This window comes from Mustela nivalis (assembly GCF_964662115.1).
Source record: "Mustela nivalis genome assembly, chromosome: 17".
NCBI lineage: Eukaryota > Metazoa > Chordata > Mammalia > Carnivora > Mustelidae > Mustela > Mustela nivalis.
The window spans coordinates 56,170,610-56,197,928 of NC_139036.1; the positions used below are offsets into that span (position 1 = coordinate 56,170,610).

Consider the following 27,319-nt stretch of genomic DNA (forward strand, 5'->3'; position numbering starts at 1 on the left):
GGCTGTAAAATCCACAGCTCCAGGAGAGGGTCCCAGCACTGAAGGTCAGAATGACTCTGGGCCCCCAAGGTAGGAATTCCTTTAAGTCTGTGTCCAAGACAAGGAGGAACTCTCCAGTGGACTAATGAGAAGTGCCTGAAATAAAGAAATAAAGACTGATGACCCAGACTTGGCAGATTTGGATAAGTAGAAGCAAAACTGGCACCACCTCCCTGAACATCTTCAAAGGTCTGAAATGATGAGTGTCCAAACCCAAAAATCCCAGGGTTCTGATCCCTGCAGATGACAGGTTGACCAAGGAAGAGACTCTTGGGAAAGACAAAGGCAAAGGGCCAGGTGAGCTCTGCAGTCAAGCCCTCAAGAACCCTCACTCCTCCATGCCCGAAAAGCCAGGTCTCCTCCAGACATCATAGTGCAGCACCACAAACACATGAGAGTAGACCCTGACCACCACCTGTCTGGCTCACCCTCTGCTCTGTCCACTACCTACCATGTCCACCCCTGCTCTGTCCATCCCCTGACTTGTCCACCCTGCCTTGTCTATCCCCTGTCCTGTCCAACCCCTGCCCTCTTCACCCTCTCCCCGCTCATTGATTTGCTTAGAGCAAGAGGCAGCTCATTAGCTAAAGAAGAGAAGGGACTTGGGTGTTGAAAAGACTAGGCTTCTCTCCTGGCTGTGGTCCTCGCCAACTGTACTTCCTTGGTCATTCCATTCAAATAGCGCTTTACAGTTTGCAGACACTTGCATATACGCAGTCTCCTCTGATTTCCACAGCACTCCGCAAGCAGTCCAGACATCACTGTTGCTTATAAAAGGGGAACTCTCATGGTCAGGACCCTTTTGGTTGTCAGTGACAAAACCCAAGTCAAACCATCTAAACCAAGAAAGAAAATTCATTGGCTCCTGTAACTGAGAAGCCTGGGGATGCTATTCTGTTGGATCCAGGGATTCAAACAATGACATCTGTCTCTGTCTCTCAACATTCCTCCCTTTAACTCAGTGTTATACACAGGAAGGCCTCTCCTGAAGGAGTCACATGACTACCAGCCGCCCCAGGTCACAGCCCCAGGGCTGGTAGTTTCCACTAAAGTCCTAGATCTAATGCTTATTGGACTGAAATGAGTCATGTGCCCACCCCTGGAGGAGAAGTCAGTCCCACCCAAGCCCTTCAGCTACAAGTGGAAGGGAGTGTTTTCCAAGGAAAATGAGGGTGTGTTAGCTGTAAGCTAGTCATGCAAAAACAAGAGGACCCCGTGGTAATCCCAGGGGAAGCTGGGTCCTGATATAAAGATATAGATATAGATATAGATATAGATAGATATACATATACATATATTTTAAATAGGCTCTCCTCCCAGTGTGGACCAAGACCTGGGCTGAGATCAAGAGTGGGTCGCTGAACCGAGCCACCCAGGTGTCCCCTCGTTGTTGGGTTTTTTTTTCCCCTTTTTTCAGTATTTTTAAATCTGAAGTGACTGAAAAAGAACTGAACTTGTCACTCTCCCACTGGGCTAGTTGTGTCCCATACATGGTGTCACTTAAGACTGGATACCCAAACTTAGATAATTAATAGCCAGACTTAGGTAATGAACTGATGTCACCCTATAAAGCTTATTGGAGCTGTGGAGCCAGGCCTCACCCTCTGGGTGGGAGTAGACTTTCCTATAGAGGAAACAGATGACCCAACTTTCAGCCACCCAGGAAGGAGGTCAATGGGGGGGCACTGGATGAGGACACAGGTTGGAACGAGAAGAAGCTCTTCCCCTGGTTTTGGGACCAAGTTCAGATAGTGTGAAGATACCTGAATTTTTCCAGTGGGGGTAAGGCATGAGCATTCTACGGCCACATGAAGGCAGTGATAACTGAGATGGCAGTCTCCCAAATAAGTCCAGCTTCGTGGTTGGACAGTCACCTTTGGTCTCCACCTTTGGAAGGGCCCTATGATTGTTTCAACACCATATTGTCACTGTCTTGGGATCTTCTCAATATTTTTGGACAAGGAGTCCCATGTTTTTATCTGGTGTTAGACCCCAAACTGTGTAACTGTTGCTGCTGTCAAATAAGCATCCTTAGAGGATCTGGGCACCTGGGTGGCTCATTGGGTTAGGGGTCCAACTCTTTTTTTTTTTAAAGATTTTATTTGTTTATTTGACAGACAGAGATCACAAATAGGCAGAGAGGCAGGCAGAGAGAGAGAGAGAGAGAGGGAAGCAGGCTCCCTGCTGAGCAGAGAGCCCAACGCGGGACTTGATCCCAGGACCCTGAGATCATGACCTGAGCCGAAGGCAGCGGCTCAACCCACTGAGCCACCCAGGTGCCCCTCTTTTTTTTTTTATAATTTTTTTTAAATTTTATTTATCTGACAGAGAGAAACTAAGCAGAGAGGCAGACAGAGAGAGAGGATGAAGCAGGCTCCCTGCAGAGCAGAGAGCCCGATGCGGGGCTCTATCCCAGGACCCTGGGATCACGACCCAAGCCGAAGGCAGAGGCTTTAACCCACTGAGCCACCCAGGCGCCCCGGGGGTCCAACTCTTGATTTCATCTCAGATTTCCATCTCAGGGCCATGAGTTCGAGCCCTGAGTTGGTTTCCATGCTGGGCATGGAGCCTACTTAAAAAAGAAAAAAGAACCCTTGTGGGATCCGAACCTAGGTCTGGGCAGTAGTTCTGAGCTATTCTTTTGGGCACATTCCCTTCTTTTGATCTCACCCCAAGCCAGGTTTCATATGAGCCATGAGGAGCCAGAGAAAGATTATCTCATGCTCTGGGCAGAATGGCAAAGGAGTGATCCGTATCTCCCTCCCCCCAATGCTGTCACTGTGTCACCAGTGATGTTCCCTGGCCGGAAATGGTTGTGCCCAGCACAAGAGCAATCTGCAAGGGTCATGGGCAGCAGGAAGCATGTCGTGGAAGGCAGATCAGAACACCCAAAGGTAGACAGGTGAGACCTCAACCTCATGGGTATGTACCTGCAGTGTAGGGCTGGGGAAGAAGTTAATGAGACTTGTCTTTGTGACTTGAGAACTGTGCTGGTCAGTCAGCTTTTGTTGGTTATTAGTTAATCATAGGAGCCATTATTATTTTTTAAGATTTTATTTATTTATTTGACAGAGGGAGAGAGAGAGATCACAAGTAGGCAGAGAGGCAGGCGGGGTCGAGGGGAGCAGTCACCCCACTGATCAGAGAGCCTGATGTGGGGCCTGATCCCAGGACCCTGAGATCATGACCTGAGCCGAAGGCAGAGCCTTTAACCCACTGAGCCACCCAGGCACCCCAGGAGCCATTATTATTAATACCTAATTACAAATTTGGGAAATGTAAAACAGAAAAATTACCTGTGATGCCACTGTTTCAAAACCCATATCTTGAATAAAAATGGAGTTGCTCTCTAAAAATATACATACCTCTGACCTTTGAATAGTATGGGTTTGAACTGCACAGATCCACTTGTATGCAGATTTTTTTTTTTTTCAGTAAATACCATACAGTACAGTACAGTATTTCTCTTCCCTGTGATGTTCCTAACAACATTTTCTTTTCTCTTCCTTACTTTATTGGAAGAATACAGAATGGATTACATATAACATGTAAAATATGTGTTAATTGGCTACGCTGTCAATAAGGCTTCCAGTCAATAATAGACTAAGTAGTTAAGTTTTGGGGGAGTCAAAAGTTATATGTGGGTTTTCAATTGTGCAGGGGTCAACACTCCTAACCCCCCGACCATTGTTCAGGGTGGGCTGTATATATTTATACCCACCTCATAGGCATTTTGTCATCCATATTTCACCCTCATTATTTTTTTAAAGATTTTATTTATTTATTTGACAGACAGAGATCACAAGTAGGCAGAGAGGCAGGCAGAGAAAGAGGAGGAAGCAGGCTCCCCGCTGAGCAGAGAGCCCTATGCGGGGCTCAATCCCAGGACCCTGGGATCATGACCTGAGCCGGAGGCAGAGGCTTAACCCACTGAGCCACCCAAGTTCCCCAACACCCTCATTATTTTTAATAATTGCATGGTATCTCATTGTGTGAACACATGAAAATTAACAGTAAATCTGAAATGTTGAAGCTTATCAAAAGGTACAGATAATACCGTAACAAAAAAAAGAAATGTCCCCTGTATCCACTACCTGTATTTACTAAATGCTAGCATTTTGCTTTAAAAAAAAAAAAAAAATGCCTTAAAGGAGCCTTCTAGGAGGCATGTGAGTGGTAATTCCAAGGGACCTCTCAGAACTAGATGGGATCTGCTGGAGAGATGTGGGTGCGGACCCAAGCTATTACAAATCGGGAACCAGAAGGTTACCGTGGTTGTTTTGAAATCACAGGCCAGAGGGTGTGGCACTTTGGTGAAACTCCATTATGCAAAGGAGTCAATGGACCCCAAGAGACAAGGCCACTCAGCAAGAAAATAAAACACAGAAGCCCACCCTAGGGTGTCTGACCCCAGGTGCTGAACTCTTCTGAATTAGCATGCTGACATCACCCTCCCTGGACCCCCCGGGGTTCTCAGGGAAAGCAAGGCTTGACCTGGAAGCTGCCCCTTCTGATGCTGACTTCCCGCAGTTCTAGTGCAGGTGACAATGTCAGCCTGGCCCAGGACACACACTGGAGCAGAGTCAGTGCCGGTGGAGGACATTCATTCGCAATGCAGATTCAAGACTCTCCTCCAGAGCTGTCCAGATGCCACTGGAAAGGAGCTTACTGCAGTGAGTCACCAGTAATTGGGTCTCAAGGGCAAAGGAGCCTAGCAACATTACCTCCTGGGGATTTGCCTCCATGAAACCCAACTTCAGGATAGCAACCCCAGGAAAGAAAGCCTAGATTTAACGGACTCCAGCACCACCCTGGGGAAGATTCGCCTTCATTTTACCTCCACTTCCTCTCTTTTCTGTTCTCATGTCTCACTGTGTTTTAAGAGAAAATACTTTACCTCTCCACAGCTCCTACTTTTACTTGCCAAAAGTTTCTGGGGAAGGTCACAGGGTCTCTGGGATTCAGTCCTTCTGCTTTTCTGGCTTATTATTAATCTTGCAGAGGCAGTGTGAAATTTTGAAATGAGGTCATTGTCTGAACTTTGCAACTCCTTCCAATGACCCGAGGGCTGGCACCAGGCTGAGTCTGAGACCAGAGGCCGTGATCTTTTACTTCTTTGTCGAAGAAACTCTCACCATCCTTGACAGAGGGCAGCACTCTGTGGGGGAATGCTAGAAGGAAACTCTGTGTGACTGCTTTTCAAATGGCAAACCAACTGCCAGATCCTGAAATAACACAAAGTCACAACTGGGCATTGGTTGAGAATGAATTAAGGGAGGAAAAATAATATTAAAATAAGAAGAGCTGCATAGACTTGTCAGTTTGTACAGAATGCCCCATGATGCAGACCAGCTCACTTGATGACCTTGCTAATTAACATGAAGCAAGGAAAGTGGGTCCAGGGTTGTGAGGGACCCCCAAGCCACCTTATACAAGCATATCCCTCCTTGGGAGGAAAAAAAAAAGGCAAATAATGAGCTGTGTAGCTTTGGTAGCACTGGTAAACTCCATTTCTTCAGTAGAGTGACAGGTACATGGGTGTTTGTTTCATTATGTTTTATAACATATCTACACATTATATAGACTCATCAAATATTTTATAACTTGAAAGAATAAGCTAAAAGGGGGCGCCTGGGTGGCTCAGTGGGTTAAAGCTTCTGCCTTCTGCCCAGGTCACAATCCCAGAGTCCTGGGATCGAGCCCCTCATGGGGCTCTCTGCTCAGCGGGGAGTCTGTTTCCTCCTCTCTCTCTGCCTGCCTCTCTGCCTACTTGTGATCTCTGTCTGTCAAATAAATAAATAAAATCTTTAAAAAAAAGAATAAGCTAAAAAAAGGACAGGATTGGGGACATCTGTGTCTGAAACCCAGAATACAGGAAGGTGATGGGAAAGGGTGTGGGAGGCTTCAGAAACTCCCCAGGATGGAATTTTTATGCTGGTAACTGTAGTAGACACCTGCTCTCTGCTGAGTGGATGCTCTACCACACAAAGGTCTAGAATGTCTCTTCTGCATCTGTGACCTTAGAAGCAAAGTCTCGCCCCTTCTTTCATTCTGAACCTGTCCTCAGGGATTCCTTCAGCAGAACTGAGTCCTTCACTCTTTCTTGATGCAAGAACTGCACACCCTCAAGACGGGGCCATGTGAGTTTGTGGTCACAACGGACTAGTTGGGGGAAGGGCTTGTGCTGGGCAGGGGGAAATCTGACTGAAGAGGCCCTTTTCCCAACTGATGTAGGGTCATGGGTCCCTCGTGAACCACAACCTTAGTCAGCGTCCAGATGCATTTGATTACTAGAGGACTCTGAGGGACCCTAGGCCACAATAGCTGGGATGTAACGGAGAGAATCCATGTCCAGAGAACAGCGTAAATGAAATCAGTGGCTGCCAGTCCTTGGTCCACATGTGAGTACCAGCCCTGGACAAAGTATCAATCAATTTGTAGGAGATTACACAGACATCCTAAGCCATACTGGCAGAAAGCCATCAACTGTCCTTTCTTAGGAAACCTGCCCACTATGCTGGCTTGGGCATACTCAAATGTCCTTTCTTTTATGAAATTAGGGTCATAATAGATAGTTTAATAGAAACGTTCTTAACCAAACCCTCTCTTAAACAATGTGCCAGATTAGCCAACCCTCTTCAATCTTTTGGTCAATCATACACACTAATGAGAATTATGTCAATTAATCCATATATAAAGTAATCAATTAAAAGTGCAAACAGGACGCCTGGGTGGCTCAGTTGGCTGGACGACTGCCTTTGGCTCAGGTCATGATCCTGGAGTCCCGGGATCGAGTCCCACATCAGCTCCACGGGGAGTCTGCTTCTCTCTCTGACCTTCTCCTTGCTCATGCTCTCTCTCACTGTCTCTCTCTCAAATAAATAAATAAAATCTTTTTTTTTTTTTTAAGTGCAAACAAAGGAACACCTGGGTGGCTCAGAGGGTTAAGCCTCTGCCTTCGGCTTGGGTCACGGTCTCCAGGTCCTGGGATAGAGCCCCGCATTGGGCTCCCTGCTCAGCGGGCAGCCTGCTTCCCCTCTCTCTCTCTGCCTGCCTCTCTGCCTACTGTGATCTCTCTGTCAAATAAATAAACAAAATCTTTTTTTTAAAAAGTGCAACAAAAAGGATATTGACCAATGTCATAAGAGGGTAAACAAACAAACAAACAAACAAACAGTCATTTCTACAAAAACTAGATTGAATGCTTTGGAAACACTCAATAAAAGCACGTCATTTAAAAAGTTGTCCAAAAAAAATGCTAACCAAGTTAGGAATGAGCGAGAGAACTGTAAAATATCAGGAGGAAAAACATAAAAATGTAGCAAGGTTTTGCAATCCGATTGCTTCACAAGTGTCTAGAGTGTCTTGCTCCATGTCAGAGAAATTGGAACAAGACAATACCACGTGGGCGGTTTGTGCAAAAACCAGTGATGAGCTCTTCCTTCAACAGACCCGTAAGCAAAGAAAAGGCTTAGGTCTACATCTGACCACTAGCAAATTACTACACATTTAGATATTTTTGAGTAGAATGAAGTCACTTAAAGAAAGAACATACCTCCTTTACAGTGCTCTCATTTCAGCAGCTTTTTCAATGATCTGACCAATTCTCAGTTCCATTTACATCGGAAAAGAATACACCTACTTGGTAAAAGAAAAGGCTGACCCCAATAGCAATCCCTCCCAATCTAAAAAAATATTGGTACAGGATATCAACTGAGTCCAGCAGTCTGGCCTTCTCAAGGCTAAGTGGCTATGAACTCTATTTCCAAGGTGTCAAGGGAAGATAGGTTATCAGTCTCACTTCAGTGCAACATTTATCTTAATCATGTATTTTGAGATTACTGGATAGGTATATTTCTCTCCCTCCACTAATTCTCAAGAAAGCTCCATCTTTGGGGCACCTGGGTAGCTCAGTCAGTTAAGGGTCTGCCTTTGGGTTTAGGTCACGATCGCAGGTTCTGCCCCCCAGCTGGGCTCTCAGCTCAGCAGAGAGACCGCTTCTCCCTCTGCCTGCCGCTACCCCTGCTTGTGCTGTCTTGCTCCTACTCTCTCTGTCAAATAAATAAATGAAATTTTTGGGAGGCTGGGAGTGGGGGGAGAGACGTCTCCTTCTTCTGGAAGCCAATACTATGTTGAAAGGAGACTGCCCAACCCTACAATTTTCATAAATGAGATCTTTAAATATTAATAATTTAAAAAACAAAGGAGGGAAACCCCAGCAACTTTAGACAGGCTATAAATAATTAGGCATTCAGTCAGGGCTGAATCGTAAAATATCTTGGAACTTGTCTGAACAGAATGTGCTTTCCTAGAAACCGTACAGCAAAATCGCCCTTGCCACTCTCACTCAGACCAGAGGAACCATATCTGAACTTCCTCATTCTTACAGTAAAGGTGCTAGTCTGGTACTTACAACCTGCCTTAGCAAAATCTTTACTGAGTGGCCGGATATGACCGAGACCACACCAAGATACCAATCTATAAACATTATGAAACAGTTTCCTTTCAAACAGCTTGCTTGTGTGTGTTTGCCTCCCTTCCCCTGGCCCTGACTACTTCCTCCCCAGCACTCTCTAAATTTCAGTTCAAGCTTGAACAAACTGGGCTGGATGCAGGGTGGATCCCTACAGACATGACCCAGACCCAAAGAACCCAAACGCTTCCCATGAGGACCACCAGTCAGAAGTCTGCTCAGTCCAGCTGCCGAGTGTAGAATGGGCCGGACAGCTTTCACAAACATCATGAGCAACAACCCCACCTCTCAGGACATGAGAAGGTCCCTTTTCGGACAGCCACTCACCCAGGTGGCTGGCATTTTGGATAAAGACATTATCTCCAGTGATATATCCAGCAGACATCTTTTGGAAGCTTGAACAAGGCAACCAAAAGTGATCAGAGTGGATCTTTCTTTCTAAGTGGATTCACCATTCCTCAGTTCAGCTAGGCTGCCAGAACCTTCCATCTCCAGCCCATATCCACCATTGAGATAAAGGCAGAATCAACCAGACTCTTCCAACCAAACCAAAATGAGCTAAATTCTAGTCTTCCCTGTTTTTTTAGATTTACATCAGAAAACTGTCAAGGCACTAATTTTCACTAGTGTCTGTGATAGATTGCCAGAAAGGATGTTCCTCACTATCCAGAATAACCATGTACTTACAGGTTCTGTTTGTTGCTGGCCGCTTAAAAACTCAACAATAAACTACTTTATGCACGATAGCTAAAACGGCACACGATACACTGGCCCAAGGCTTGCTTTCTTTCTTTTTTTTTTTTTTAAGATTTTATTTATTTATTTGACAGACAGAGATCACAAGTAGGCAGAGAGAGAGGGGAGAAAGCAGGCTCCCTGCTGAGCAGAGAGCCCAATGTGGGGCTCGATCCCAGGACCCTGAGATCATGACCTGAGCCGAAGGTAGAGGCTTAACCCACTGAGCCACCCAGGCGCCCCCCAAGGCTTTTTATTATTCTTATACTTCAACTCACTCTAGCCTTGCTCTGCTTTGAGCTTTTTCACTTAAAAACCCTTCTAAAGCCACTTCTTGCTCTGGATCAAAACAGCCTCACTGACCCCACCAGCTTAAATGACCAGCACGATAAAATTAAGTTTGCCTAGGCTCTGCAAATTTCCCCAGAATGGTAGAGCGCTTGGGGTTCTAGGGAATCATTTTTCAGGGAGCAGGAGCAGAGAACAGCTCATGCTAGGATGGACATCCACCAAGGCCACCTCCTCCAGACCACCTGGGGTGTCCATAGCTGTGAGAAATCAGCAACCCCAGGACACACTAACAGCCACCCATAAACACGATTACCGCCCCTGTACCTGCTGGGGCACCTGCGTGTAGCCCAAGGCTAGCTCATCATTTCTTCCCAAGCCATGACTCCTTTCCCCAATGCTTCATCCAAGTCCCCACCAGAAGAGACCTAAGTGAAGTGATAGACCTTTGTCCTCCAGTCAGGAGGAATCATGGCCCTTTCTGTCTCTCCTGGCTTTGGGAAAGGAGAAAGAAATTTCTCCACTTTGTGTTTCTGGGAGTTTGATGCTGAAATTCCTTAGGTTGTCCAAGTAGCCCAGGACCCTTTTCGTAGAATGACAGACACAGGTGTCCCTGCTCCTGAAAGCTTGTCCTGTGTTCCCATGCCTGGACTCTCGCGTTATTTATTCATTCAAGGCAACATAAAAACATTCAAGAATCCACAGCGTACAAGACCTCAAATCTAGGCACGGGGAATACAGCAGTGAATGAGACTAAGTCCTCGCCTTCAGGCAACCTACAGCCTCGTGGAGAGGGGGAACAATAAACCCACGTTCCAATAAACAAGTTCATAAAGCTGGGCCTGCTATGAAGGAAGTAAAACAGGGCAACAGGACAGAGAAACTGGAGGTGGTAGCAGGAGTTACTGCCATGAGGGTGGGCGGGGAAGTCTACTCTGGGAGGGGCCATTTGAGTTAAGATGTGATGATAAAAGGAAGCTAACTGGTCACACATCTGTGGGGAGAACATTCCAGAAAGAAGAACCAGCAAGTGTCAATGCCCTGAGAAAAGAGAAATCTTCATTTTTCTTTTTTTTTTTTTTTCTTAAGCTTCATCTTTTCAAAAAGAGAGTAGCTAGAGCTGGGATCATAGGGGCAGGCAGGGACCCGTGCATGCCCAGGGATGTCCTGGGCTACAGAAGAACCCATCTGAAGGTGATAAGCCACAAGTGACGGGTCTGTGCCTTAAAAAGATCATTCTGGCTGCTGGAAGGAGAATGGTCTCTGGGGCCGGAAAAAAAAAAAAAGAAGGGCAGCAGGCAGGGGACTGGCTGGTTGCTTGGGCTCGGCTGGTAACCACGGAGACAGCGAGCCATGCCTCCACACTGGGATGTGGGACATACTCTGGAGGGCGGGCTGCCAGGACTCTAGAACAGAGGTGGTAAGCCTGGCACCCTGTGAATACCCGTTAATGATCCCTGCACAAGTAGCCCACAGACCCCCTCTTCCTTAGACATGTCGTGCAGGACAGTGTCCCAGACACCGGACTCAAAAGCCCAAATGCCCAAGTTCAAATTTCCACTCATCTGCTTCCGAGCGACTAAACTTGGTACGTCACTGAACCTTTCCAAATCTTGATGCTTCATCCGTCAAATGGGGGCAATGATTAAGACACCCTCATAGGGTTGTTGCGAGGATTCAGCTGGTTACTGGGGATAGAGCATTTAGGGAAGGAGCCTGCCACACAACATGTCTGTTTCCTCTTGACGTCGTAACAAATGACCACACGTTTACTGGCTTCATTAACACCACATCAGTTTATTCTCCTACAGTCCTGAAGCCCAGCAGGACAATCTGTTCCACTGCACTGAAGTCAGGGTGTTGGCAGGGCTGGTTCCTTCTAGAGGCTCCAGGGGACACTCCATCACTTGTCTTTTCTGGCCACATCACTCCAGCCTCTGCCTGTATCATCGGCTGCCATCTCCTCTTGTGACCTTGTCTCCTTACAAGGACCCTGGCGATTACACTTAGGGCCCCGCTGAAGAATCCAGGATACTCCCCCCATCTCAAAATCCTCGACGTCCTACATCCACGTGACTCCTTCTGCCATATTCACAGGTTCTGGGGATTGGGACACAGGTAACTTTGGGGGCCATTATCCACCTCACCACATATGGTAAACAATAAATAAAGGTTAATTATTATTATAATCATTATTATTATTACTCCCTTGGCAGCTGCAGAGTATATATCCTCAACCCCCTTCCAAGCTGTATGGGAGAAAAGCCAGCTCCCTCCCGAAAGCCCCCTGAGACCAGGCTTCAGTCACTGGTTGGTCCCCGTGAAGCGACTGGGGGCAGGAAGCAGACAGAGCAGGAACAGGCTCACAGGCCTTATGTGGGGTGGGCGAGGGGCGCCTGGAGCCCAGGCTTAGATCTCCTGATGCTGCTGTATTCCATGGATTCCTCGTGACTCCTGCTGGGAACGTGGGCAACGTGGAAGCTCATGTTGCAATAGGTTGCGTCCTGATTCAAAAGCTCCCAAGAAAGATCTGCATAGGGAATCTCATCCTTCTGGAGGGGGGCCTGGAATGAAGAAGCCCAAGGGGTCAGAGAGGCCGGCGAGTGGCTTTGCCCATCGAAGGAGGAGGCCTTGGATGAGGTGGGAGCACAGAGCCTTCAGGGAAGGCTACGCCCACACCCTCCAGCTCCCGCCCCCTTGGCTCCACCAGCTCCCGGAGTTCAGCCGCAGCAGGAGACCCTCCCTCCCCTCCACGCGAGGGCAGCATCCTTCACGTGGAATTCGGGGCCAGTCCGGGTCCCTGCTGTCACTACAAGGGCCATGTCTACTGGGACTCAGGGCCCCCAGTGCTGAGACCAAAGGGGGACCCTCCCAAAAGCCCAAAGCCTGGGGCAGTTGCACAGGCAAGTCTTTCAGTGGCTGTGGCTTGGCCCAGCAGCCGCCCCTCCTCCTCTGTGCCCCCGCGGGCGGGAGAAAGCCCACCCTCAAAGCGAGGATAATGGCAGATCTGGCTCCAAACCCCACAGCAGCCCCACTGAGAACACACCATGGTGACATATTCCACTTCTGGCTGGTCATCCTGGGCAGAGGAGGAGGGCTTTGTGCAGCCCTTCTTCTGGGAGGACTTGTGGGAGGTGCTGGTTGACTGCAGGGCCAGGTTTGCATAGCAGATATCCGCCTCCCCCTCCGGGGGCTGGACCACCTTGGAGAGAAAGCCCAGGTCCTCTTTCCCGCTGGGTCACAGACCTTGTGCTTCCCTTTGTCCCCCTCTCCCAGCTTCCTCTGAAACCCCTACACCTGCCCCCTTCTGGCTGTTTCCAGCGTCACTACCACCCCCCGCCCCCCATCCTCCCAGGCCCTGCAGCTGGGCCGGGAGACACTTGGGCACATAGTTTGTGTGATACATTTGGAGCCCAGTGCTTCTGGGAGAAGGAAAATGAAGATGGAGAAAAAGGAGCTGTCTGGGGTCTCTGGTCTGACCTCGGGGACTCTCTTACCTGCTCTGGGGATACCCCAGCAGCTAAAAGACAAAAACAATCAGAATTAGAAAGCCCATCCCTAGACTCTGAGGACTCCCCCAGGCCTGGGGAAGAGAAATCTGGGGTGGGGGGGAGTGAATTAGGTTCCAGGCTCAGAGAGATGAGACCTGGTTCTAATTCGGACTCCCCAGATGACATACTGGGTGACATTGCTCACTTCACCTCTCTGAGCTTCCACCTGAGAAACAAGGAGACCTCGCCCACCCCCCAGTCCCCCACCCCCCCACCACCGTCACAGAAGGGTGATTAGCTGATTCAGTGGCCCTGCCACCAATGGGCCCCCCGTGGGGTTAAGTTTCTTTATGCATAACTGCAGACTCAGACCACTTCCCTCCCTGGAATGCGTGCATTTCCCTACTGGGCTGGTCACTGGGGAGTCAACTCAAAGTCACACCTGCCTCCCCAGCTGCCCAGGAGCTGCATCCCCCCCTCCCCATTTCCATGGTGTTTGATTTATATCTGTCTCATCGCCTTTGTCCTACTGAATTCCAGTTAGTCCTCCGGTGGGCTGCAGGCTGCTGGGCGGCTGAGCCCGTCCCTCCTTGCATCACGGGTGCCTGGCCAGTCCTAGAACACAAGTGTCCCCTCCAGGCTGCCCCCTGAGTGGGGTGCACAAGCTGGGTCAGCATCTTATGGACCAGCTTTCGAGTGCCTGTGGTTCCTGGTTCTCTCTGCCCACCGCCCCCTCCAATTTTAGAGCCAACAGAAATAAGTTCCAGCTCTGGTTTTTTTTGTTTCAAAGGCCTAGATATTGAGAAGCACAGAAAGTACTTAATACTTTGGTCTCAGACATACACTGGGGAGGAGGTGTAATGAGCAAGAATGAGTCCTCCCCCTCTCCTTGGCTACAAGAGTCTCCAGGCTGTGGTGGGGGAGGGGTGCTGGAGAGCACCCCAAAAGAGCTGAGGCCCTGGTGAGTTCTGAGGAGGGGGTTACATTTTCCAAGAGGATGTGGAAGCAGAGCCAGCCATCCGCCCCACACTCAGACCCACACTCCAGCCCTTAGGCAGCGTCCGCCGTATCTGATCACCTTCGTTCGATTGCCTCATCTTCCTCAAAGCCAAGAATGAGGCCGCCACCAGGAGAAGCAGCAACACAGCCACGGTGAGGGGAATCAGGATGCTGAGCTTCAGGGAGTTAGAGCTGGAAACGATAAAATAGCACCATGCGCCCCGCCCCACCTCCTGCTTCGGGGCCGCACCCCAGCCACCTGGTAGCAAGGAGGGCCACACACCTTTTGACCTGCGGACCTGGGGTTTCTAGCTTGGGAACCCCATTCCTGGGTGCCCTCAGAGATGGTTAAAAAAAAAAAAAATCTCTTTTTTTTTTTTTCTTTAAAGGAGAGGAGGGTTCCACAAGGTTTCTTTGGTTCTAGACACCTAACTGAAATTGCATGGCAACAGGGTGTGGAAAGGTCTCTCTGCTTCTACACTTGCCCCTGCTGTCCTGGAGTAAGGAGTGTCCCCCACCCCCACAATTCAGGTTCATTCAGAACCTGTGAAGGTGACCTATTTGGAAATCAGATCTTTGCAGATGGAATCAAGTTAAGACGAGGTCCTACTGCATAGGGAGGGGTCCTAATCCAATGGATGGTGTCCTCACAAGAGGGAAGGTAGCCACACACAGATACACAAAGGAGGAAGGCTGTGTGACAACAGAGGCAGAAATTGGGGTCACGGTGTCACAAGGCAAGGAGCCCCAAGGATGGCCAGCAGCGACCACGTTCTCCCTTTAAGCCCCAAGAAGGAGCCAACCGTGCTGACACCTTGATCTCAGCTTCTGGTCTCCAGACTGTGTGTAAATAAACGCCTGTCCTTGAAGTGGCCTGGGATGGGGTGCTTTGTTAAGGCAGCCGGAGTCTGAGTCTAACGCAAAGACTATTCAACACTAGTCACAGTATTTGTAGAATAAACTCATCAATCAATGAATTAAGTAACTCTCTCTGGCACCTGAATTCTCTCTCCACTGCAAGTATCTGGAGGGCAGACAGCTTGATCATTCTGTTCGTCCTAGTATCCTCTCGTACTCCCCAAGACAGTGAGGACATGAGCGAGAGCTCGATAATTATTTTTTGAATGAATGAATGAATGAAACCATCTCACACTGATCAAAGACCTGAAAATACAGCTTTGATTCATAACTATTGCTTATTGAAAGCAGGTTAGTAAAAAGGAACTCTTGAAACAGAAGGCAAATGGGAGAGTGGGAGAGCAGGGGTCCTGGGTGGGGACAGAATAACTGGGGACCTCCCATCCAGATTCTACAAGAAGGTCCAGCAAAAGGAGATCACAGCAGTTCTAGACAAAGTCAAGAGGGCCAAGGAGGAGACAGAAGGAGGTCTCTCAGCTTCCAAAAAGCTATTTCAGCTGCACTGGCTGGGCAGAGTGCTAAGAAGCATGAGAGAGACTCAGTTTCTTTCTCTATAAAATGGGCAGTTGTATCTGCCTACTTGTCCTCATGAAGCAGGTCCAAGAATGAAGAGACACTGGACATAAAAGCCCTCTGTGAGCTGTCAGGTGTTCTCAAGATGGAGCAAACCAGGACTGCTGCTCTTGCCGTAATAGTAATTAGGGGAAACAGGATGTCCCCAAGCCCTTCCTGTTCTCCTGGTATGTGAACCAAGAGCCATCCCTGTGGCCCCACAATGCTGGTGCCCCCCACACACAAACACACACGGGCCATGCCATCTGCATTGACTGCCTGCTCATCAGTCTCCCTCCCTGCACTCTGAGCCCCTGGGGAGAAGCTCCCTGTCTATGCCTCCAGAGCTTAACAAGGGGCTGGCCATGGAGAAGTTAACTCAGTAAAAATGAGATAGAAGAATGAATACACCAGCACATCTACAAACCATACTGGGCTCCAGGAGGAAGGATCTGGGGGGCTCCAAGGACAATGTAGGGCCTGATAGCAAGTAGGAAGGCTTGCCATCATCCTCACCTTCTCAAAGGAGGCGAAGGGGCTAGGGACAAGCTCTGGCTGGCTGGCACCTGGGACTACGAAGGGTTCTTCCCTCCCACCCCCAACTCCACAACTGGAAGAATTTGGGCCAAGTAGACCACCGGAAACAATGCACCGGAACTGGCTTACCTGTCACTGGACTGGTAGCTGGTCGCAGTCTCTGCTGTCCCAGTGGACATGGTGGTTGAGGGGGTAGTGGAGGTTGGTACTGTAGTTGGTGCTAGGCATACAGACCAAATTATACACTGTTCAGCCTGCTAACCTGTCCACAGCCCTGCCCGTGGCTTTGAACCTGCCTGGGGGTGGGGGAGCGCGGGGAGCCTGGAGCTGGACCATGGGAAGAGCCTATAGCCTGGACTGCTCATATCTCCCTGGCCACTAGGAGACTCAGCCTCAGAGGCAGGAAGGGCTGAGTACGGGTCCAGGGAGGATGTCGAGCAGGCCCTGGAAGGGTTAGAGGGGGCCTAATGTTACCTGGGGGCAAAGGCAGCTGGAGCTGAGCTGGACTTAAAACCCTCCCACTGCCCATGACAAGGCCTCTGCCAAGGTCTCCCCCAGTGTCATTGATCCAGAAAGGACAGAAGCAGAAGGGGGTGCTGGTCTGGTGGCTAACACTCCCAAGATCTGTGACTCCTAAGGTCAGGACCACCCCTAAACAAACTCAAAATGTCCTTTGCCTTTGTTTGGGCAAGTTATTAAGCTTCTATGGGGAGAAGAGTCACTTCTCAGGAACATTTTCCAGATTCAATAAGACAGTGAATGTGCTGTGCTTTGCGACGGTCACACGCCTCGCAGGTTCAGGAAGGGTGGGGCTCTGTGGACTCTGCGCTGTCCCCTTGCCACAGGTCCCTGTGATCTGGTGCTGCCTGTCCAGAGGTCAGAGAAGCAGAGCCCAACAGACCAACTCATTCAAACCAAGGCAGTGGGACCTCTGAGCTGTACTTCCCAGGAGTGTCTGCATTCTAGAAGTACTGAGGAAGAGAACATCATTAAGCCCAGATGTGTATATGGCTTGTAATGAGATTTCAGGCACCAGAAATGCAGCTCTTTGAATGGGATGCCTTTTCGGACCTCAGAAATCAACCACAGTACCCTGACTGTACCGGGCCTCTTCCTTCTCAGCCTGGGTATGGAACAGGAGGAGGTGGGAATAGTTACTCTCAAGTCCTGGCCCCAAACTCCAGAACAAGCAGAACTCCAAAACACTGGCAAGAACTGTTGTCTCTGGGTCACATAGAAGAAGATCCCTTTGGTCCACGGACTGAAACTGGGACCATCACCTTGACCTCTATGGACAGTGGATGCAGGCGTGGCGCTGTGCAGCGAAACACCTGCCCAGAAAGGCTGGATCCCATCCTGCAGGAGGTGCTGGGAGCCACGAGGGCATCTAAGAGAGGCCCTGTGTCTCCCAAGCCATGGGGTCAGTCGGGGTTCTGGGAGTACTCAGGACTCAACTCCCCTGTGTGACAGTTCACTCTGAGCGACACTAAGTTATGAGAAAGGAACTTCAGGGACCAGGACAAAGAAGACCCTGAAGAGATCCATCCACACTCATATACAAACTCTTACCTGGGTCAATGACCACTTTAACTACGACCCCAGAGTCAACTCCAGTCCTTTCAATCCCACACCAGTAAGCGTCTGTATCGTTCCACCTGAGCTTCTCCATGGTCACCGTGAACATCTGCGATTTCCAATCGTCCTTGATGGACACTCGGTCACGCTTCGCTTCCCGCTCTGATCCGTCGGTACGAACGAGAATATGGCAGGAACTCCACACGGCTCCTCGACACCACCACTTATGGTAGATCTTCCACCTGGGTTCATAGCGACAGTGCAAGGCCAGTCGGCCCCCAACGGGGCCTCTGACTTCTGCTGGACCTGTGATGTCAGCTGAGCCTAGAAAATACAAACCCATGTGCCCGTCATATCCCACCCCACCCACGGAGGGCAACGGCACAGACTCCTGCATCACAAGTAGCCCCAGTAAACCCAAACGCCTGATGAGTTGAGTGACAGTCAAGGAGGGAATACACCTTCCACAAGTCCTTCCACTTTGTCCTTCAAAACTCCACTGGGTCAAAGCCACCATGGAAATCACAACTGATTTCCACCACGGAAAGCACAACTCTACATCTCAGAGAAACAAGAATGTCCCCACGGAGCAATGACATCTTCTGATAATCCTCCCCTCCCCCTCCCTGTGGTCAATGTCATCTGGAAGCAAATGACCCAAGCGAAGGCACGGCCACAGTCCACTTCAGCCCACTGTCCTCGTGCGAGATGTGGGCTCTGTGGTTTCAGACCTTTTCGTTTTTCTAGAGTCACCAGGAATCTGGATTTTGTGTGGAACCTCCCAACTTGGAAACACTAGTGACCAGCACATAAACAGAGCAAAGGAATTTCTGTGTCTTTAGAATCCTAAAAATTATCTACAAAACTCTCTGGCAAATTCATGATTGGGACATACACTTTGATGACTGGAAATTGTTTTCCCCTGAATATTGACTATTCAAGGACTTTGATGGTTCTTGAATCCGTTCGTTTTGTTTTGGTTTGTTTTTCCCAGAAAGTTAACCTCTTTCATGGAGTATGGATTAGCATAAAGTCCTCCATTTAGAAAGTATCCTTTTATAATTAAAATGTCTGTATCTGTTATTATTACACGTTCGGACCACATGAGGTCTGTGAGTTGTGTGGATTTCACTTGCTGCAGGATATCCTAACCTCCTCCTTGTTTTTTCCTGCATTAAACCACTTTTGAGATTAGTTTTTATTGTTTTTATTTCCTAAGTTATTAATTTGTCGTATGTGTGATTTTATTCCTCTTCTTTCTGAGAGATTACTACTTGCCTTCTTCCAGTTTGCTAAGTTAAAGGCAGTGATAATTTCCTTCCTTTCTAAAATGAACTAAGGTGTGTTTAAGGCTAAGATTTTGCTTTCGTCCATTTTAAAAATTGAGATATAAGTCATGTATCATGAATTTTACTCTTAATTTTAAAGCATCTATCTGGGGTTCTTGGGGTATTCAGAGAGTTGTACAGCCATCACCTCTAATTCCAGAATGTTTTTGTTACCTCAAAAGAAACCCTGTGCCTGATTCACCCCCCACATAACCTATGTCCTGTCTGTAGATTTCTTTATTCTGAAATCTACATTTCATGACCACATAGTCATACAATGTGTGGCCTTTTGTATCTGGCTTCATTCACTTAGCGGAATGTCTTTTAAGTTCATCCCTATTGTAGCGTGTGTGGGCACTTTGTTCCAGGGTAAGGACAGGGACATTTTGTTTACGCGTTCATCAGTGGAAGCTATTTGAATTAATTTCCCTTTTTGGCTATGTCGATTAATGCCTCTCTGAACATGTATGTACTACTGGTATTTGCATGGAGATATGTTTCCGTTCTCTGGAGTATAACATACCATAGGACACTTAAAACGGTAAATGAAGAGGGGAAGGGTTTCCCACAAGCATGGCTGGATCCTGTCCCCTCTCGCCATGCTCCACTTAGGTCAATGCAAGGAAATTAAGAAGGCCAACATAAAATAGCAAATCACTTCTTAAACTAGAGGGACATAGAAGTGAGCCTTTATAACATCTCTGAGTGAAAGGGAGCACTTTCAGGGTGCCTGAGTGGCTCAGTGGGTTAAGTCTCTGCCTTCAGCTCAGGTCATGATCTCAGGGTCCTGGAATCGAGACCCGCATCAGGCTCTCTGCTCAGCGGGGAGCCTGCTTACCCCCCTCTCTCTGCTTGCTCTTCTGTCTACTTGTGATCTTTCTCTGTCAAATAAATAAATAAAAATCTTAAAAAAAAAAAAAAAAGACTCCATTTAGGTTAAGGAGGGCATGTATTGCATGAAGCACTGGGTGTGGTGCATAAACAATGAATCTTGAAACACTGAAAAAATGAAATAAAAGTAAAAAAGAAGAAAGACTCCATTTAGAAAGTTGGTAAGGGGCAAGAAAAGAAAAGGCACAAAGAGAAAATTCAGGTGGATGATAAAATTGGAAGTGTTCCATTTAAACAATCTAGCAAATGAAAACATTTTAAAGTGATGTCATTTTCACATATGAAGCAAAGTTAAGTTTTTTGACTACTATATCGCTGACATGGGTGACGTGACATGGACAAGAGGAGCAGCTGCTGTTAGAGATGTAACCATTCAACCATTACGGAAGGCAATGTGGCAATTATGTATCAAAATAATCATGCCCTTTGCTCCAGTGATTATATGTCTAGGATTTGGTCCTCAGGAAATAATCAGAGAAGCTAATAAGAACATATGCACTAAGATTCATTACATAATTATTTAAGTGGTTTGTCTTTTGTTTTTGTTTTTTAAGATTTTATTTATTTATTAGAGAGAGATCACAAGTAGGCAGAGAGGCAGGCGGGGTGGGGCAGGTTTCCTGCTGAGCAGAGAGCCCAATGAGGGGTTTGATCTCAGGACCCCGAGATCATGACCCGAGCCGAAGGCAGAGGCTTTAACCCACTGAGCCACCCAAGCACCCCTCATTACATAATTATTTAAGGAGCAAAACTGAATGAGGTTAACATCCATCAATTAGGATAATAAATAAACAACAAAATATAATGCAGACACTGTTAATTATGATTAGAAATACTGTTAATTATGTGGAAAATCCTATGAGGTGAAAATATTTTTTTAAACATCATATACAGCACAGTCTCAACTAACTTTTAAAATATGCGTAGAAGATGGGGCACCTGAGTGGCTCAGTCATTAAGAGTCTGCTTTCGGCTCAGGTCATGATCCCAGGGTTCTGGGATCAAGCCCCACCTCGGGATCCCTGCTGGGCGAGAAGCCTGCTTCTCCCTCTCCCACTCTCCCTGCTTGTGTTCCCTATCTTGCAGTGTCTCTCTCTCTCTCTGTCAAACAACAACAACAAAAATTCTTTTTTAAAAAATATGCATAGAAGAGGGGCGCCTGGGTGGCTCAGTGGGTTAAGCCTCTGCCTTCGGCTCGGGTCATGATCCCAGGGGCCTGGGATCGAGTCCCGCATGGGGCTCTCTGCTCAGCAGGGAGCCTGCTTCTCCTCATCTCTCTCTCTGTCTGTCTCTCTGCCTATTTGTGATCTCTCTCTCTGTCAAATAAATAAATAAAATCTTTTTAAAAAGAAAAAAACATATGCATAGAAGAATAGATTAAAAGGAAACCAGTAAATATTAAATGAACATCAGGTTGCCTTGGGCATTAAGATGAGGAACACAGAATTTTTTATTTTTCCGGATTCTTCATTTTTTCTGTACTTTCCTAAGTATCAACAATGAACATTTACTACTTTCAAAATGATGGGGCGGGGGGGGGGGCGGAATAATGCCTGGGCGGGGCTGTTTCGCGGCCTGGTGAGCAGAATAATGGATTCCTGCGGATGTCTACATCCTAATCCCCAGACCCTATAAAATACTGTAAAGCAGCTCACACGATCAAATGGGACTTTGCAGATGTGACTAAATTAAGGGTTTTGAGATGGAGAGAGAATCCGGGAGCGTGGGGCGGGGCCAAGGACCTTATCAGAGGGAGGCAGGAGGGTCAGAGTCAGAGAAGAAGGGACACTGAAGGTCAGGTGGGGCCACAGGCCAAGGACGCAGCAACCTCTGGGCCGTGGGAAAGTCAAGGAATCTGATTCTCCCTCAAAGCTACCAGAAGGAACGCAGCCCTGGTGATCCTTTAAGACCTTGACTTCCAGACAGTAACATTATAAATTTGTGTTCTTTTAAGCCACTAGGTGTGTAGTCATTTGTCCTGGCAGCCTTAGGAAACTCCTAAGCTGACATTAGCCCATCTCACCTGAGCGCAGACGTTGGGCCTGACTCTTGAACCATCTGCTCCACTAGCTTCCTGGAAAGGTCTGTCCGGGGGCCCACTCCCCACCAACCTTGGCAGAGCACTACCCTGCTGTCTGAACCGTCCTGACACTGGAGGCAGCCCTGATGGGGCGTCTGGGGGGCTCCGTCGGTAAAGCATCTGCCTTCGGCTCAAGTCATGATCTTAGAGTCCTGGGATCAAGCCCCCAGGTCCAGCTCCCTGCCCGGCAGGGAGTCTGCTTCTTCCTCTGTCTGCTGCTCTCCCTGCTCATGTCTCCTCTCTCTCTCAGATAAACAAATTGGCAGCCCTGAGCCCCAGGGAGCAGCACCCCCAGCAGGCATGGTTATTTCCAGACTAGTCGATCAGGAGTAACCCTAGTTGAGGAAGAAGATATGCCTCAGGGAATGTTTACGGGCTCACCGTCAGGGAGGCACAGGATGGACCCCAACTCCAACATGGCACAGGACGTCAGCCAGTGACCACTCCGGGCCGGCACACGTGGGTCTTGTCCACGTCCACCACCACTTAGGGTGAAACCAAATGTGGACAAAGCAACTAATATTTCTCTGAAAATAGCAGCCACAAATCTCTTCCTTTCTCACAAAAAATGAAGGCTGTAAAGCCAGTGGGAGCTCTGGCTGGTATTTGTTTCTTGTATAGCTTGGAAACAAGGAACTCTTCAGAGTGAGAAGCGGTGCGGGGTAAATGGGCGTCTTGTTATGGGAAGTTCCCGGGAGAGGCTGGTGAGGGGGCACAGGTTCACAGCACAGACCAGGTTCCTGCTGAGCACACAGCTGTGCCTGCTGGCTTCCAACTGACATTTCCACTCTGCCTCGGTCACACCCATACACGTGCACATGCACACACACCCCAGCATTATTCTCACATCTGCTCACCAACTTCCCCTGTTTCCAGATGTCGGGGGGGGGGGGGGGGGAGAAGCAGTCCTTTATGTGCATTCGCTGCCCTGCCGACTTGCCCCCTAACGGCTCGCCCAGAATCGGCTTCTCCATCCCCACGACCCATCCTCAGCTTTGCTTTTACAAGCCTTGCGGTCCTGGACACGTCACTTTCCTCCCCTAAGACTTTTCCCCCAGACACAGTGATATCCTCCCAATCTGCCCCCTCCGGGCTGCTCTGAAGCATGTGAGGAAGCCACACGGCCCGTCCATCTCTCAGGCCCGCTCAGGGTCAGGTCAGCAGGCTCGGGCCCCTATCACAGCCTTTGTGCTCGCTGACGCGCGGGTCCGAAAGTCTGCCTGCAATCCTAAGTGCCTGCTCCTTCTCAACCCCCGGGCCTCTGCTCAGGCATCACCTCCCAGAGGCTCCTTGCAGTAGCCCCCCTTCATCAACAGCACCACCCCCCTCCGTGTGTCCCCCGAGGCTCACAACGTCAGGTCCCCGAGCTCAGCTCTCCTCACAGCACCTACCACTTCGTGGAGGTATCATTATCACTTCTCTAACTGATGGCATGAATGATCAAATTCGACCACAGAAAGGACCGTCCACTTGCCATGAACACCTGCTTCCAGAGCCTCGGATCCCTACAATGCCAAATGCTACCCAGAGATTTTTCTACCAGAAGTCGACTGCTGCTGATTCTCCCCTCTGCTCCTTGATGACGTTCAGGCTCACATACGATTCCCTTACTGTACAATTCGCCCTTTTATAGTGTACAGCTCGGCAGTTCCTGGACATGCACAAAATTCGCAACCATCACTACACCGAATTCTTTTCTATCACCCCAAAAAGAAACCCCTTACTCATTAGCATTCACTCTCCTGATACCTTCCACCCAGCTCCTGGCAACCACTAAATGTACTTTCCATTTCTATGAATTTAGGTATTACGGATATTTCGTAGGTATGGAATGATACAATAGAGGGGCTCTTGTGTCTGGATCCTTCCGCTTAGCATAATATTTCCCAGGTTGGTCTGATGCGGGACTTGATCCCAGGACCCTGAGACCATGAACTAAGCCGGAGGCAGAGGCTTAACCCACTGAGCCACCCACGCGCCCGGTATGCTACATTTTATTTGCTCATCCGTCAGCTGATGTACATTTAGGTTGTTTCCAGTTTTTAACAATTATGAATAATGTTGCCATGAACGTCTGCATACAAGTTTTTTTTTTTTTTTAAGATTTTATTTATTTATTTATTTAATTGTCAGAGAGAGACACAGAGTGTGTGCACAGGCAGGCAGAGGCCGAGAGAAAAGCAGGCTCCTTGGTGAGCAAGGAGCCTGATGTGGCCTCAATCCCAGGACCCTGGGATCATGACCTGAGCCGAAGGCAGTGGCTTAACTGACTGAGCCACCCAGGTGCCCCTGCATACAAGTTTCTACATGAGCATATGTTTTCAGTTCTCTTGGGTATACACCTGGGAGTCGAATGGCCGGACCATGTGGTAATCATGTGTTTAACATTTTGAGGAATGTCAAACTGTTTTCCAAAACAGCTGCCCCATTTACATGCTCACAGGCAATACATGTCCTCTGTAATTAATGGCAAGAGTCCCTGGTGTTCAGTTCTTTTTTTTAATTAACATATAATGTATTATTAGCCCCAGGGGTACAGGTCTGTGAATCATCAGGCTTACGCACTTCACAGTATTCACGATAGCACATACCCTCTGCAATGTCCATATCCCCACCACCCTCTCCACGCCCATCTACCCCAACAACCCTCCGCTTGTTCTGTGACATTAAGAGTCTCTTATGGTTTGTCTCCCTCCCGATCCCATCTTGTTTCATTTATTCTTTTCCTGCCTCCTAAACCCCCCCATATTGCATCTCAATTTCCTCATATCAGGGAGATCATATGAGAGTTGTCTTTCTCCAATTGACGTATTGCACTAAGCATAATACCATCTAGTTCCATCCCTAGTGTTCAGTTCTATGGAAAAGAAAAGTTGGGGATTATGGCAATCATATTCTTTTCCCTCTCCATGAGATACATTCACTCACTCAACTAATACTCGCTATTTGTAACCTATACCTGGTATGTTTGTAGGAACAAAAATTCCTGCCTTCCTAAGGCTTATGTTCTCTCAAGGTGGGAGAAGGGAGGAGTCAGACAGTAGAGAAAAATAATGCAAGGGAACTGCTATTTTAATGAAGTTTCTTATCAATGAAGGCCTGAGTAAAAATCAAAGACATGCAGGATATGAGGGACTGGAACATGTGGTTATATGAAGAAGAGCGTTTGGGGCAGAGAACGGCAAGTGCAAAGGCCCTGAGGCAGAAGTGCACCTAACATGTTCAAAGACCATGTAAGAGACCATTCTGGCTGCGGTGGGTTGAGCCGAGAGAGCAGAGTAGAAGAGGCGATCGGGGAGGTGATGAGGTGAGAGAACCAGGTGGTAAACCTTTTAGCTTCTGTAAGGACTCCGTGTTTCTACCCTGAGTAAGACAGGAAGTCATTAGAGGGTTTTGACCAGAGGAAGGACAGCATCTGGCTTGCATTTCTCAAGGATCATTGTGGGATATGAGAGATGAATGCCCCCAGCTTTTGCTTGAGTACCTAGAAAAGATGGAGTTGCTAAACACAAAGATGGGAGAGAAAGGAATTTGAGAGGAGAAGATATGCTGAGGTCACATCCAAAATGCCAACATCTTAGTGGAGAGTTGAGTGGGCACTTGACTAAAAGATTCTGGGGTCCCGGGTGATGTCCAGGCTGATGATACAACATCAGGCATCATCTGTATAGAGGTAGTATTTAAGCCAAGAGAGGAGAGGAAATCAGTGAGGGAATGTCTTTAGAGCTCTAGAAAGAAAAACCCAAAACTGAGCCCTGTGGCACTCCAGCATTTCAAGGTCAAGAAAATCCCTTAATTTTTAATCCAAATGGTATCCATCTGCTCACAGTTTCCTTCCACCACCATCCCCATCTTAGCCCCTCGGCAACTTCTACTACTTCCTTCTACCCCAAGCACCTAGAACCACGTCTTCCTCCCTGTCTGGCAAACCCCCAGATTTCCTTCCTCCAAAGCCACCTCCATACTCACTCCTTCCCTTCCTCTAAGACATTCTCGAAGGCAACAGCTCTCCCGAGCAACCAGGGCTCCTCTGCTTCTTCTACACCGGGGGGCCCCTTAGTCCAAGTCTCTCCGGAACAACTGGCCCCTGGGTGGTCAGGAATTACACGCTGTGCTGGGGTGGCCGACACACACAGACTCACTACTTCGAGACACTGCTTAGAAACACGGCCTGCTTCCAGCAGGACCCGCGGCTGGGCCCCCGCCTCCCTCCACCAGCCGCTTCATCCTGCCCCAGAAGCTCTTCTCCAGTACAGACCCAGGCCCCACTCACCTGCAAGCCGGAAGAGGAAGAGGAAGAGGAAGGACAGCAGCAGGTACATTCTCTCTTCGCACAAGCCCCCCTTGGTGGAGCCAGTCAACTCCGACTCAGCCCCAGCAACTTCCACCCTTCTGCTCGCCCCAATCCGGCACTTCCTCCTTCGGCCTCTTCCCACTGGTGAACAAGCAAAAAAGAGGAAGGAGCGAAATCTCAAGGCAACAGGCAATGCAGCGCGTCTCGGTGATCATGAGTAAGCTTTTGAGAAATGCTCTCCTGTCTGCAGCCATGAAGGAGTGTCTTCAAAGAGGACTTTGCCACTCCTTCTAGGCCTTGGGGAAATTTGCAGACGCAGACCCAGGGAGTGGGGCTGGCTCTTACTCAGTCCTTCTCCTCAGGTGGGAAGACTGGACAGAGGGATGCCGGCTCCATCACAGAGGTCTTGCAGAGCCGAGGTTGAGGGACACAATACTAGACACAGGGGATGTCAGGGTGTAGCCTTGGGAGTCCAAAGGCCAGGAGTGTGGCTGCGGGGGGACAAAGTCCGAAAGCCAGAAGAGAGATTCTAGACCAGAGTGGAATGAGGGGGAAGAGAATATCAAACACCAGACAACAAAGAAAGGCGCTCAAAGAGTAGGGATATGTGAGCAGGGACCTACTGGTCCGATGGGCAAGAGGGGCCGCTGTCCTCAGAACATACTGGAAACTCTCACTGCTGTGCCCCAGACCACCAAGTAAGAGCCTGTGGATATTGATACCAGCCGGAATCCTCCAGAAACTTGCCGCTTAGACCAGGGCCTCCTTCCTGAAGAAAGCTGCTCCTTGCTCCTGGCGACTACCCCCTCGCTCATCACCCCTCGCCTTATCATAACTACTTACAGAAGTAGGAAGAAGGTCAGCCCCAGCTTTGCCCGTCTTACTCCTTCTTTCTGCCAACTTTGTGCCCATCGCCCATCCCTCCCACCAGGACCCCAGCAAGGCCCGGGGTGGAGCACAGAAGCCAGGACATGTTGGGCCCTTTCTCATATTTTGCCCCTGGAGCCACTTTTGCTAAGTGTCACACACATACCCTGTGACATCTTGAGAAGCAAGTGAGTCCCAACGAGGGACATACGCCCCTTACAGCCTGACCAGGAATGAGTGGGTGTGCAAGCG

General features: G+C 48.6%; 2 protein-coding genes across 5 annotated transcripts in view; one reads left to right on the forward strand and one right to left on the reverse strand.

The window, feature by feature from the left end:
• The window catches only part of RAB37 (RAB37, member RAS oncogene family), a 58,705-nt gene that overhangs the window by 9,497 nt on the left and 21,889 nt on the right, over nucleotides 1-27,319 (forward strand). The window lies entirely within an intron of this gene.
• CD300LF (CD300 molecule like family member f) lies at nucleotides 11,313-26,382 on the reverse strand. Of its 4 annotated transcripts, none has more exons than XM_082705051.1 (7): nucleotides 26,180-26,382; nucleotides 17,602-17,931; nucleotides 16,162-16,195; nucleotides 14,105-14,217; nucleotides 13,033-13,055; nucleotides 12,582-12,737; nucleotides 11,313-12,099 (listed from the first exon to the last, which is right to left on the reverse strand). In XM_082705051.1, the coding sequence occupies exons 1-7, from the start codon at nucleotides 26,226-26,228 to the stop codon at nucleotides 11,908-11,910; spliced, it is 897 nt and encodes a 298-aa protein (XP_082561177.1). In that variant the 5' UTR covers nucleotides 26,229-26,382; the 3' UTR covers nucleotides 11,313-11,907. The 4 variants fall into 4 exon arrangements, with proteins under 4 accessions (XP_082561177.1, XP_082561176.1, XP_082561175.1 ...); XM_082705050.1 differs by having other exon boundaries at nucleotides 16,162-16,252; nucleotides 17,602-17,925; nucleotides 26,180-26,376; XM_082705049.1 differs by having other exon boundaries at nucleotides 16,162-16,252; nucleotides 26,180-26,372.

What these genes read in the sequence shown, in the direction of transcription:
- CD300LF (XM_082705049.1), bottom strand. Translation starts at nt 26,228, where the DNA reads ATGTACCTGCTGCTGTCCTTCCTCTTCCTCTTCCTCTTCCGGCTTGCA. An exon ending in AGCTACCAGTCCAGTGACAG is followed by an intron (nt 14,218 to 16,161) that starts GTAAGCCAGTTC and finishes TATCGTTTCCAG; the next exon opens with CTCTAACTCCCTGAAGCTCA. An exon ending in CTGGGGTATCCCCAGAGCAG is followed by an intron (nt 12,738 to 13,032) that starts GTAAGAGAGTCC and finishes TTTCTCTCCAAG; the next exon opens with GTGGTCCAGCCCCCGGAGGG.